Raw genomic sequence first — 13,975 nt, 5'->3', positions numbered from 1 at the left:
GAAATTGTCAGGAATATTATTTCCCCAGAAGATTATTCATGATAGATTACTGTCCAGCAAAGCAACAAATGATTCTGTACATACAAGATTACGTGTTCTGTACTGTGTTTGTCTTTAGCGCCGGCTGATACTGTTCTTGTTTTTAATATCGGCAAGTACTGTTCATGTATTATTAGAGTTACTGTTTTAGTTTCTATATAAAGGGATTCACGAGATAAGAAGGGCATTCAGAATTCTGATATGAAATCCCTTCCTCTCTCGCCCAAACCTCTCCATTCTAGTCATGTTCTCCTCTCTTTATAAATCTTCCAATCATCATTCCCTCATGTCTTCAGCTTCCAACTCCTTTGAGAATTAGTCTCATTGTAAGTATTATATTTTTAATGAATAAGTTTATTTTATATCTCTTTTCTATATTATTTATTTCCTCATGCATATGGTCGGTTATACCGCATGTCCTATTTGCTATCATGCATATGTCCAGTTTTACCGCCTATTATTCTCATTAATATCTTGATATTATTATACCTGAGATATACACCTATGGTATCAGTAAATATAATATTTATCATATAAAATATAATAAATAATTTAATTTTTAAAATTTTAAAATAATAATATTAATAAATATTATTTTACTCATCTAAAATTATTCTATTTCATTTTAATAATATTATTTTAATAATATCTTATGTCACTATTAAACGAGACCTATCTAAAGGAGCCTTATCTGTTAGCGCTTACGTGAGGTCCACTCGTCCGGTTTTTGTGAACACGAAAACGTCTAAAATGGTGTGGAATCGTGCTTTTGTCAGTTTTGTGAACGGCATTCACGATGGTTAGTAGGATAGGGGAAATAAATAACTAGTATAACTAAAATCTTTTTTTTTTTTTTTAATTTTGATAATAGTTCATCATTCTATACACTATATATTATGTTATTATTTAATATCTTTTTATTTATCTTAAATATATATTTCAACTATTAATAATATTCTCATATCTTTTATAATATCTCATCGTATATAATATCATATAATTATGTTCTATTATAGACTAATCCAAATTTACAATCCAAACTAAAATAAAAAATATATTTATAGTTATAGAGTGCACAAGCGTCGCATATTCTTTTTAAAAAATATAAATAAATACGAGATTCACATAAAAAAATTAATTTTTTAATACTCACTCTTTTTCAAAATGAGTATGCGACGTTTACACAATACATGACTGTATCTAACATTATTCAACCAAAATTGACATTGATTCAAAATATAAAAAAAAAATAGAGAAAAAATTATATCCTATTTTAAATTACTTATAAAATAACAGAGAAAAAAATTTGAGAAACCCGATTCCAATTTTCAATTCCTTGGCATCCTAATAAATCTAGTTACATTTTTCAATACCCTTTGGTTGATTCTCAGCAGAAAAATGCAAATAAATTAGTAAATAAGATCATGGCTGCAAATTGCCAAATAAGACCATGACTGATGCCACACGGGCTGAAACAAAATTAGGATAAAGGGGAAAAATAATTTAGAGTAGAGAGAAACAATTAAAGATATTTTACATATGTGAACAGTAATGCAGTATCCTCTAGATCATGTAGCGGAATTATTGTAACTACTTGGAAAATAAAGACGATTTACAACATCTATTGGATCACTATTTTGATCAACATTCTTTATATTTTACATATAAATGTATTTTACAACATCTATTGAGAATGCTCTAAGGTCAGTTATGCAGAACTGTACTTTTGTAAACACTTTGTAAGGTGTTGTAAAATGTTCGTGGATTACGTTAGATAATAATCTTAGATAAATGCTATACGAAAGTCTTACATCATATATTTTTATCTAATCAATATGTGATTTGATATTTTTATCCTTTTATTTAAGCACACTCATTTAAGCATTAAGATAAAATAAGAAAAATGATAAATTGCGTATTGATTACGTGAATAAATTTATTTTTACATGGTATTTTATGATTATTACATTCCTCTTTAAAATGATAACTAAACAAAAATGTTTAGAATAATGATATATACAAATTTAAAATGAACCGATTTCGCACAAGTTTTTTAAAGACTTACGTAAGACCTCACTCAAATAATACTCTAATTTTTTATGCTAATTTAAAGTTGAAATGTAAAAATAAATAAATATTTAATTATAAATTCTACTGCTCGCAAAGTCGTCAAGGAGGAATGAATATGATATTCTAATTGTTTTTTTTTTAAGAGAAATTTATTTGGAAAAAATAAATAAAAAATAAAAAGGCTCACCGGCCCTTTCAGGGAACTTCAATTCAGAGTTTGAGAAATTCGGGCATGCTCAAGTAAAGCCAGATAGAGAGTCTCAGTGACTATAAAAACAGTACTATCCTCTTCAAAAACAACTGAGCAAGCTCAGTCTTTATACAGAAGATCAGGCTACCTTTCGAGCTCCCTCACTGTACGTTCTGATCTCTACGCGTCGACTTTCTCTTCCTCCTGGCCTTCAGATTTTCTTGCTCTCCTTGTCCTAAGATTTTTGCTGCTCTCTAGTCCAATAATATCGTCGTACGTACATCTGCTTCACCATTTGGTGGGTTTTTGATGCCGTGATGTTATCTGGCATTATTCAAGCTCGGTCAACTCCATCCAACATCCTCGCACCTCATCAAAATCTAAAAGATACGTTGCATGTATATTCTCTCCCTTCCAAGCCTCGTCTCCTGGCTCTCTCATCCACCCAACATGCCCATGTTTTTTTTCTTCTCGTGTTTGTTGCTCGCTAGCGATATCCGTTGTCCCAACAACCGAGCATTACAGAGTCAAACATTGTAGTGGATTGGATTTTGATTCCCACACCCCCAATAAAAAAACACACGTGATCTGTGCCAGGATTTACGTCCTCTTTCGTAGAATATAAGGATTTCTGTTCTCTTTCTTGTGCCTGCAGCCTGGTGCATAAAGCTTTAATTCCCTTCATGTTGATCTGCTGCGACTAATTGGGACTCTTTCTGCATGTGATATTTGTCAATCGGTGGGATTTCTTTAACTTCTGGACTTACCTTTGTTTTATGATCTCTTTTATATAAAGGGTTTTTCGAAGCTGGCTCTCCGTGCAAATCGAGATAAAGCAACAAAACCAAGACTATAGAAGTAGTGACTGGAATTACAAACGTTAAGTGCGCCATACTTATTTTTGAGCTTCACCAATTGCCCATCTGAAACCTATAAAATCTATTGGGGTATATGATCAAGGGAATTGTCATTTGCAACTGGAAGCCTACAGTTAACGTGAGAGAGGCATCATCTGTGACAGCAGGCAATGCAGTGGCCTAATAATAGACAAGCGAACCCGTAGGTGCGGCGTTTTGGATGGATTCCTAAATCTCGCGGTGGTCTCACAGTTTTGGATTGATGTATATATATGTTTGAAAAGTGATATAACTACGAAGAGATTCATTCCATGAAAGTTAACCTACAAACTAACATGGTTTCATATGATACGTCAAATATATTCTAAAATAAAAGTAAATTTATAATTTAGTATATTACATCAAATCACGTCAGTTTGTGATCTCTCCGTGGCTAAAAATTTCTCCATCTATGTACATCTTGTAGTCCCACGGTCGTCGTACATATTTGTGTGTGTATATATAAACATATATACGTATTAATACAGATATAATCAATTACTGCCATTAGGTTGAATATCTATAATAAGTCATGTAACAGTTCAAGGAATTGAAGAAGACTGTTAAAGATCCAACCATTGATCCAAAAGCCCTATAACTGTTAGATGCTAATTTGGTTAAATCTTTAACTCTCAAGATCATAACATTCCACCATGCTTCTGAATCTGACGTCCATGACAGTCCACTCTATCAACACTGACTCGATGGTAGGTATTTTCTTTTTAGTAGTTTCACTTATTTATCAATATTCAATGACTTAACACTATGTTCATATATAGTACAAAGACTTTTTAATTCAGCCTATAGATCGCCCTCTCCATGGTCCCTACTCTGATGTCAATTGTTAAAGACTCAACCATTTATCCAAAAGTCCTAAAACTCTTGGATACTAATTTAGTTAACTTTTAACACTCTTAATCATAACAAAAAAAGCACTCCCATTTGAATCCATCCTCTAAAAGGTGTAAATTCTATAAAGTTATCTTAGCACTATATTTTATTTTTTATTTAATTTTATTAACATATATAAACTCTTTATATGGTAAAAAGACATTTCATCGTATATAACAATAAATTTACTCAATTTTTTTTTTATATTAAGATTAAAAAGAAATTGGAGATGAAAGGTTTCCTGCAATTTATAATTACTAATTCAATAAAAAAAAAATTCATTTTAAAGTGGTTATTTATCTTCCATTTCATATTTCTTTGACTTTCCTACATTATAACTCTTCTATTATTTTATTATTAATTTTTTACTAAAACAATATACATCTTATTATAATTATTAATTCATATTTATTTCCCAATTTGACTTCTTCACCTCTGAACTCTTATGCTTTAATTAATTTCCCCGCATTGCATGGATCAATAACTAGTTATTCTGAAGAAGAAATTCACTGTGCTATCCCATTCCACAATCGTTCAATCTTCCCCTCTAAAAGATTCTCTGGTTAGGCCATTCCACCATAGATGTTACGACTCAAGTCCCTAATTGAGTTTCATTCTAGTATAACTCAAGAAAGGCTTAAGTCACGTACGAGCCCGTACTACAAATGAACTAACTAATTAATATTATAATTAAATTCTCTTAAAAATATTATAAAAGATAAAAACTTATCCGGTCATCTAATTAAACATCTAATCCGAATCAATGACCAATTTAAGTACGATCAACTGGGCAATCACTTGAGTATGACGAGAACATTTTGCCACAAGGCATTGCTATAGGTAATTTCAATCCTCATTATAACAGAATAAATCCTATTATTCTCTTCCTTTCTACATGGGTTTCAAGAGGCGAAGGTTTGAATTAAAAGTCATTCTTTATTCTTCTCTTTTTCATTTCATTTCAAAGTATGCTCTTAGATTCCCGAGACTATAACATTTTCTGTGTAGGAGAGGAGGGAGGCCCTCGTCCATTAAATTACGAATTGAAAACAAAATAATGAAGAAAGGTTGCTAACCAAAGAAACTAGGAAAAACAACCACCAGTCCACACTTAGGATCCTTTTGCGTGAACTGTTGCCTAATGCCAGTATCATCAGAGTCACACCCGTATACGCTGACAACAATTTCAGAACAAAAGTTGACGGAAGCCTCTCTCTCTCTCTCTCTCAATTTCTCTATGGACTTCCCACATTGAAGCATTTCAAAGCAGCTCCAGTGGGTCGGTACTCGGTGGCTCTTTCATATCGTTTCTTAACCATTTTAACTTCCGTTTCATATTTTCTGGATGTTCCTAGGAGGCCGATGCATTGATTCATGGGACTAGCCAAGGTCTCAACGGCAATCCATATTGTCCAAAACCTTGCCGCATTGGGAAATTTCAGTCACAGCCAAAACCCTCCCATTCATCTTTGGTCAACTATTTACCACTCGGCTCAAAATACTCTTTTCGCCTAAAATATGTAATCCACCCAAATATTGAAAAATCCTAGATCCCCAGTCTGTTCAAATCTTATGCATGCTTTCACTGAACTCTCCCCCAAGCTATAATGGATGGGAAACATGAATTGAAAACAATGCCTAGCATTCTCAGGTCTTGTCGATACTACCAAGCACGAACTCATGACCCCTCCGGAAGCATAGTGCGATTTTGGATTTTATGTTTGTTAGTTTCTAAGTTTACCAATGGGAGGGCATTGTTTTACGGTTTAATAGCAAAATCTCGCTCATTTGCCCTTCGGTAAAGCAACGCTGATGCTTCCACCCTGTTTTTACAGCAAAAAGAGAGGTTGAACCAGTTGAGGGGGAGAAGGCATGTCAATTCCATTAAAAATAAAAAAAGAGGAACTGGGGAAAAGACTATTCCATGATTCGGATAAAGTAACTTACCAGCCTGGATATACAACAAATCTTCCTGTAGAAAGAGCCCAATTCACCTGTTCACAACAATGGATAAGCAATTTTTTTCTTTAAACGCGCATCCAAAATAAATAAATAAATAATACTGTTTTGCTAAGCTAAGTCTCAGAGGGTAGGACCAAGCGTTTCTAAAAGAACTTCACACAGCGAGGATGGCTCCAGGCATCATGCAGATCCCAAAGCTTTTCTACGTTTAAATGACTTAAGTGAGCAAGGTTTCAACTAGGGTTCTAGTCTTCTAGATATCAGAGAAATTAGCAATAATACCTTATCAGTCCCAAGTGAATTGGCAACAACATGCGTCACCTGTTCATCAATTTGATTGGTGCACACCGCACCAAACTGTTCAGCTGTCTGCCACAATGGATGTAGATGAGGATTGGCTTCGCCAACTGGAAACACCCTGCTAAATACTATACTACAACCACCCAAAATCTTCCGCTGTTCCGTAGCCAGTATATTTCTGACATCAACTTCATCCAAGGATTGATGTGAGAAAAAGTTTTGATGTATTCTCTCAATAACCTGTTTGGGACATAAGACAAATGATTGGCAGGAGTGTGGTTAATCATTTGCAAAATCTCTATGCAAGTTGAACAATAGCCTCACCGCTGAAGAGGATGCCAAAGTTCCTTCTTCTGGTCTCTCATCATGGTCAATCTCAAGCAGAGAAGGACCTGGAAGCCCAAATTGGCGTCTACTGCAGGGGAAGTATGTATACCTGCAATAAATCAACGCATCAGTATTGCAATGAAAGAGTGAGGCTGCCTACCAAAGTAGAATCACTACACAAGTCACACATTCTACCTCAAACACGGGTAACTAACCTTTCTACAACTATCAAATTCAGTTTGTTATGCGGCCAAACCCTCACAGAATCATCTATAATTACAACAGCTGATTCCATACCCAGAACCCCTTCCAGATCCTTACTCTTTGGAACTCTCTCATCACCATCAAAAAGATCACCATCATCACCCCTAGAGATAACTCGTCCCGCAAACAGAACCCCTTTGGGATCAAGCACTTTTGCCATCTCTGTAGCATACAGTTTGTTCCCCATAGTGTATAGATGCAGCTCATAAAGCTTACTAGCCTAAATGCAAACAGGAAAACCAATGAGTGCCTCCAATTGAACTAAAACGCCCATTAATTATTTAAGCAACACGATCAATAAATCACAATTACCTTCTGCAAAAAATTCCAAATACCAGGTCGTAGTTTGGTCCACATTCCCATGTGAGGAAAGCGGAAGAGGTGCCTCTGCTGTTTTTCGCGATCCTGTTCCTCTTTTTTCCTCAATATCTCATCATGAATTGGATCTACTTCCCCAAACTGAAAGATGTGAGTCAAATTACAACAGATATTACAAAATAAACACTTTCTCCCAGGATTGGCCAAAAGGGCAAATAAAAAACTAAATAAGCTGTTACCTTAGCTGAATTGAGAAGTGTGTGATCTAAATCCAATACAAGGCAGAGCTTGTGTGCAGAAAACATTTTCTTCTGTTCTTCTATCCTCCTCGCCTCTCTCTCTGGATAGCAGCTTTTTGTTGGTCGTCATATCCTTCAAATAAATGCTCAACATCTCCCCACATGTTTTCTGGACGAGAGGCCATTGCTACACCTATCTCAGGTGCTGGACTTGTCCCAGAGCACTGGTACTCAGAATTTGAAGCTACAGTTTTCATATCTACTTTTTCTTGTTTACCTTGCACTGCTCCAGAAGATATGCTGTGAGAAATTATTGGTAGAGTTGTCGATGCTAGGGAAACAGACATAAAATCAGCAATATTTTTCAGATTCTTGGTGAACTGCCGAGCAATGTCGGGCTGTGTTACAGATTGAAAAGGTGTTGACTTTGTATCGACCTGACCCTCTTGCTTTTGGGTGCTTGACGCAAGGGGTACAATAATTTTGGGCTGCTCATATCCCAAGCTTGGATTCTTTTGAAGTGTATTATCATGGAGGATCCGGCGAGGGTCACGGGGTTTCATGCGAATTTTACCTAAGTCCTCCTGCAGGTGCTGTCATCATCAAGCATGCATCATGCTATATTCAAAAGAAGCAAGCATAGCAATAATTTATTATCATTTAAAATGTTTAATATTAGAATCAACTTTATTGTCTAATTTTACTTAATTCATTAGCAGGGAATGACAAACAAAACTTTATCTTACTTAACTGGGTAAGTGGAAAAAGTTCTCTTAAATTTGTATAACTCTTATTCAACTGCATTTGAGATATGAGAAATGTTTTAGCCACAAAAGGATTTCATAAAAATAAACTTACAAACTAACGTAGCTTCATGTCGTACGTCAGATTGTAAAGTAAAAATCTAACATATTACATGAAACCACGTCAGTTTGAGAGTTTACTTTTGTGAAATCTCTTGAGATATCTAATCACATAACCAACTAACATTACGGGAAACCAATTTAAAGATGGAAAAGTCTTCTTGCAAGCGATTCCGTGCACCAAACCACGCACCGATGTTAAATGTAAGGCATTCTTCTCTCAAAAATTTTTTTTTTCAATAAAAAAAAATTATGTGAGTATTGGTACGCGATTTGGTGCGCAAAACCGTTTGTACCTAGCAAACCTCTTTAAAGATTAAACAAACTAATTACTCAGAAAAAAAATAATAATAAAAGTGAATTAAAACGCCTTGTAAAAGTTTTCTGATAAATAAACCCCTTCTAAAAGTTACCGACCACATCGCAATTTAAATGCAACTAAAAGTAATGGGCAAAAGGAGCAGAGGAATGTTGAAGCTGCATTAAAACAATAAAAAAAATAAGCCACTAGGCCAGCAAAAAGAACAAACTCCGACTAAAAAAGGCACATACTTAATTCTTCATATAGTTTCTGCATTCAGAAAAGTGGGAAATAGATAAATGAACAGCTCACCATGGGAACAATTTGTGAAGGAACCTTAAGTGTTGCTGCCTGTTTCTGCAAAAGCCCCAAGACCTTTGATGGAGCAATATTCACCATGGGAGCTGTTCCCAGTATTGAGTTTGAGCTCGGAGGTTGTGTTGTACTTTTTGCAGGATCAGCAGACTTTTGCTGCACATCTGCTTCTAAACTCTGCTGTTGTCCCATCTTAAGTATATTTAGCAGCACAGTTGGATTCACAGCAATATCTTTCAATAACGCAGGCAAGGAAGCTGCGACACTGGTACCAGTCACAGACACCTGCTCATTTCCACTAATTGTTGCATTAGCGTTAGCACAACTAATGCCAGAACAACTTACAAGCTCAGCCATTTTCCTGGGATCAGTTTCTGCAGTCTCCATCAACTGGTTTCTGTTCATTAACTGAGACCCAACCGTTTTAGTGTCATCCAACCAGCCACCACTTCCAGACACATTTTTCATATCCCGGACAACCCCAGAATTTTCCAATCCATTCCTTTGCCTTTTCAGTGCGTGGCCTTCCAAGGTAGGCTCCTCAAGAGCTTTTTGCTTTCTTGAGCTTATCGTTCCAACGGGTTCCACTTTGGGTGTGTTATGCACCAATGATAAAGGGTGTTGGTTAAAATATAAAGCATTGGAATCATAATTGGCTAAGCGAAGCCTTGGGTCTCTGCTCTTTGCTGAAGCTTTCACTATGCTATTGGACCCAAAAGTTATAGGCGTGCTGTTTTTAGTAGTAATTGGTCCATCCATGCTAGAACTGTCCATGGAGGGAGTACCTGGTGGTCCCCACAAAAAGGGTGGATTAACATTTCTTATATTACCAATGGTAGAAGAACTAGAAACCTCCCCACTAGTGTCACCATCCCCATCATCAAATTCTTCTGAAGGGGTCGGGCTAGGGAGATCACTTGTAAACAAGGAATTTTGACCAAACTTTTGTTGATAGGTAGAAAAAGCTTTGAGTGCATCAGTTTCATAAATATGCAATTTTGAATCTTCTGTGTCATGCGCCACCTTAGCAGTGGGCAACACTGGTCTAGCCATCCCGTCTCCAATATCCATTATGTTGTGTACAGGGAAAGACGATGGTGCCTCCCGTGTGGGCGAGGGGAGACTGTCTATATCATGATCTTTGTGAAGGTCTAACAGTGGGAGCAGAATTGCTCTACTCTTAAAACTGAAAACTCCTGGTTTCAAAACTTCAGGTAGAATATTTGCGTTACTAAGAACCAAGGATCCAACAGCGATAGAATCTGAAGATAACTTGTTAGAAGTCAATTCGTGACCATCACTTGTGGCTGAAGCATCAAAATCCTTATTATTAGCCGCATCAATTGCCGCCATTTCTTTCCTTTTAACACCATCTATCGTACTCGATAAAAAATCAACAGAATCCACAGAGGACCTCATAACCTCTATCTGTGAAAAGGACACCAAGTTTTAGATTCGAGAACACCAACAATCTTCCTAAGCTAAAACAAAGGGGAGGCCAGAAAATCTTCTTTAACTAAGTTATAAAAAACCGCACCTCTTTCATCTGCTCAGAGGAGAAAAGAGGGGGATTACCGAACTTGACATCAGAAATGACCCTGTAACCAAAATGCAACAAATGAGATGACTGAAAAATCGATGGCATCAAATTTCAAATAAATTACAGAATTGAGAATCAAAGAATGATTAAAACCTCAACACATTTTCTTTATTCTGCTCCTTTCGGTTTTTGTTCATGGAAGAGAACACCTGCAATCAAACAACAATTGAAGCTCTCCCATGTTTAAAACCAAATCGTCGAATTCATTAAGATTACATAAGATACGCTATTTAAAGCAAATACCCAGGGATGATAACAATGTGGCAAGTTCAAAAACACTAGTGGGGTGCCTTACCGAATTGACTGCCTTAATCGCAGTGAACAACAATTGAACAAGAGCATCCTTTGTGGGAACACTACTTTCTGACAACACTTCTCGCAAGCTCTCCATAGTGCTGTGCACTCGGGAGCAAACTTCCCCAAATGATCTACAACAAAAAACCAGCCAAAAATATCAATTTCAAAAGAAACTATCCATCGCCAAAACACCCCAAGTAAGTGTCTCAATTAGGCAAGTTACCCATCGTACTCCAAATCCAATACCATTCAAATTGCGAACTTACGTCTCTGCCTCTGTCACAGTTGCACTCTCCAGAGTTTCCCGAATCCAAGTCACTCGCTTCTCCAAAACAATCTCCGAGTTCTCAACATTCACAATCTCTCTGCCCAAAACTGCTTCTTCTTTAATTTCCTCAGACTCGACCTCCTTTTCGATCGGCTCTGAATCCAAATCAATCTCACCTTCCTCCAATTCCCCTTCCTCTTTCCCCACATCCACAACTTTAGCATCCATCTCGTCCTTACTATCATTATCGAGCATAACTTCACCAACTTCCTTTGCGTTAGAATTTGGCGGAGCCGACGATCGCTTCGATTTCTCGTCCAGGTCAGCCTCCGCCTCCTTCACGAAAATATCATTCAGAGGCTTATTCTGCACGGCCTGTGCCCACGCCAGATTATACAAGCTCGAACCATAGCCACGAGAGACCTGGTATTTATACAGATCCTGCATCGTCCAAACCCTAGCTCCGGCTTTTGGGTTCGCCGAGACCTTCGTCGTCGCGGTAGCATTCTCCTGCTTTTTTAGATTTTCCTCGGTGATCTCCTCCACCGAAACTCCATCAGAAATTTCACCTTCTTCTACGTCTTCGACCTTAGTCTCATCCTTCCCCATCTCACCTAGGGTTTCCTCAATACCCTCACAATTATTTCCCTCAAACCAATTCGACCCAGCAACGACCATAAATTAAAATCTTATTCAAAATCCTATAATCACCAACAAATTCAACATCGACCTGATCTCCACCGGATCTTACAAATTACAGAAAATTAAGTTGGGGTTTTTTGTTCAATTGCTCAAAGATCGGATTGACAAAATAAATTATAACCGAGTTTAAGAGAGAAGAAAAGATTCAAAATCGTGATAGAATTTGACGTCAGATCTGATTTGAGATGCTTTGGAATGTTTGACTCTTAGCTCCTTTCCCTCGACTGGAGAAAGTAAAACTCGAAGTTATCGAGAGACGGAGGAGGTATAAACTACAAGAATGAAGAGATAGGACGAAGGAGGGGAGGTAAGATTCGCTCCGGTTTGATTTCACAATTTATCTTAATTTATTTCAATTTATTTTATTATTATTTATTATTATTTAATAATTTTAATTTATAAATTTTATTATTATTTACAACTTATTTCATTATTATTTACAATTTATTTCAATTCATCTTAATTTATTTTCAAATCTAAACGATATTCTAGAGTTTGAATTTGGATCGTACACGTCACCAGTACGGAATGGGTGATAGAGATGGAATATATATATATTTTTTAGCATCTACACGAACTTTACACATCATATTTTTAAAATTTTTTAATTTTTTTTAATTTATTTTTTAAAATTAATTTAATATTTTTATTTATATATTAAATATTTAATAAAAATTAAAAATATATGGTGTGTAGAGATTTTTTTTAAAGTGATGGAGACGGAATATTGACTGTACTGGTGTCCTCGTTTACAATTTTTTTTTTTTTATAGATATTTATTTAAACTTCTTCCGTGCATAAATCAGTGTCCAAATTATTTTTATAAAGTAGATCTTGTTACGCCAATTAAATTGAGGAAATATCTTTACACATTTACTGAAAAATAAACTTTTTATTGTCAAGGAAACAGCTACCAGTCCCGAAAAATGAATTTCGATATGGTTCACAAATTTATTTATTTATTTATTTTTATTTAGTAATTAAAAAAGTATTTTTAAATAATGTTGTGATTTTTTTTAAAATATATATATAGGTATAAAAAATGAATGAAAAAAATTAAAAAAATAAAATAAAAAGATCAAATGGTCTTACCGGAATCCATCCTCAGACTACATTCTCGGTGGGCGTAGCAGTCTCTATTGTCAAATTTCTAATAAAAGAGAGAGAATACATTGAGATATCTCTAAATCGACCAAAACTCAAATGTAGTTAAGATTGTGCTCATCTCATCTTATATTATTATTATAATTTTTTAAAATTTTCACATAGAATGTAATAATCAATTCAACTTTTTTAATTTTTAAAACAATAATAATATTAAAAAAATAATATTTTAATAATATTTTATTCAACTTCCATCTCAACTCACTATCCAAACGACCAGTGTCGGCCATAAGCATTTCAGTGCTAGTCCCAATCCCTGCATCAGCTCCTGAGCCACTTTGAGTGCGTCCCCTTCTACAATAATTTTCTTGAAACCCAAATCCCTGCAAAACAAAACTGCTTGAAGAGCTGTGAAGGATTCTGCATCAGGAAAAAGATCCATTTTCATCCTCAGAGTTGCCAGGATTACTCCTTACCATCTTGAATAACAGCGCCTATGCCAACCTTGCACTGGACTTTATCCACAACATCATCCCAGTTAAGTTTTAGATTTTGTTTGGTTACTAAATCAATTTTAATTCATTTCAATTCATTATTATAAATTTTTTAAATTTTAATACAAAATATAATAAACAATTTAATTTTTTTAAATCTTAAAATAATAATATTATTAAAAAATAATATTCTAATAATATTTTATCATTTCAATTCAACTCAACTTAACTCAGTTCAACGTCCAAACACAACCTTAGAATTTCTCAGTGGGGGTACCTCCCAAATTTCAGTTGCGGCCTCTTAACCTCTGCTAGATCTCCTGTTTGTATTTAGAAGCTCCAAAGATTGCTGCACAAGTTTAATTGGGTGTGCAAAAACATCCATGAAGATAAAATCATTTCTTCGTTTCCAAATTTTCAATTAGATAACTACAAACTCTTTCATCCCTTCCTTATCAAGCACTCCAAACATTGCCTCCACAACATCTTTAGGCCTGGTTTGTTTTCAACACTATATATTGAAAATCTCTTATTT

The 13,975-nt window shown here is 35.3% G+C and overlaps 1 protein-coding gene across 1 annotated transcript; it reads right to left on the bottom strand.

The window, feature by feature from the left end:
- Positions 1-4,377: 4,377 nt before the first annotated feature.
- On the bottom strand, positions 4,378-12,132 carry LOC121257408 (RNA polymerase II C-terminal domain phosphatase-like 3). The gene is given in 13 exon segments (XM_041158399.1): positions 4,378-5,909; positions 6,034-6,080; positions 6,331-6,588; positions 6,673-6,784; positions 6,891-7,159; positions 7,252-7,398; positions 7,497-7,588; positions 7,591-8,089; positions 8,973-10,403; positions 10,513-10,573; positions 10,669-10,724; positions 10,871-11,003; positions 11,139-12,132. Coding segments are annotated over 13 exon segments (3,849 nt in total). The 5' UTR covers positions 11,819-12,132; the 3' UTR covers positions 4,378-5,845.
- Positions 12,133-13,975: the final 1,843 nt, after the last annotated feature.

The sequence above is a fragment of the Juglans microcarpa x Juglans regia genome, chromosome 3S (genome assembly GCF_004785595.1).
Source record: "Juglans microcarpa x Juglans regia isolate MS1-56 chromosome 3S, Jm3101_v1.0, whole genome shotgun sequence".
NCBI classification, from domain to species: Eukaryota; Viridiplantae; Streptophyta; class Magnoliopsida; order Fagales; family Juglandaceae; genus Juglans; species Juglans microcarpa x Juglans regia.
The sequence above is the reverse complement of the archived record's forward strand: the minus strand, read 5'-3'. Positions and strand labels throughout refer to the sequence as shown.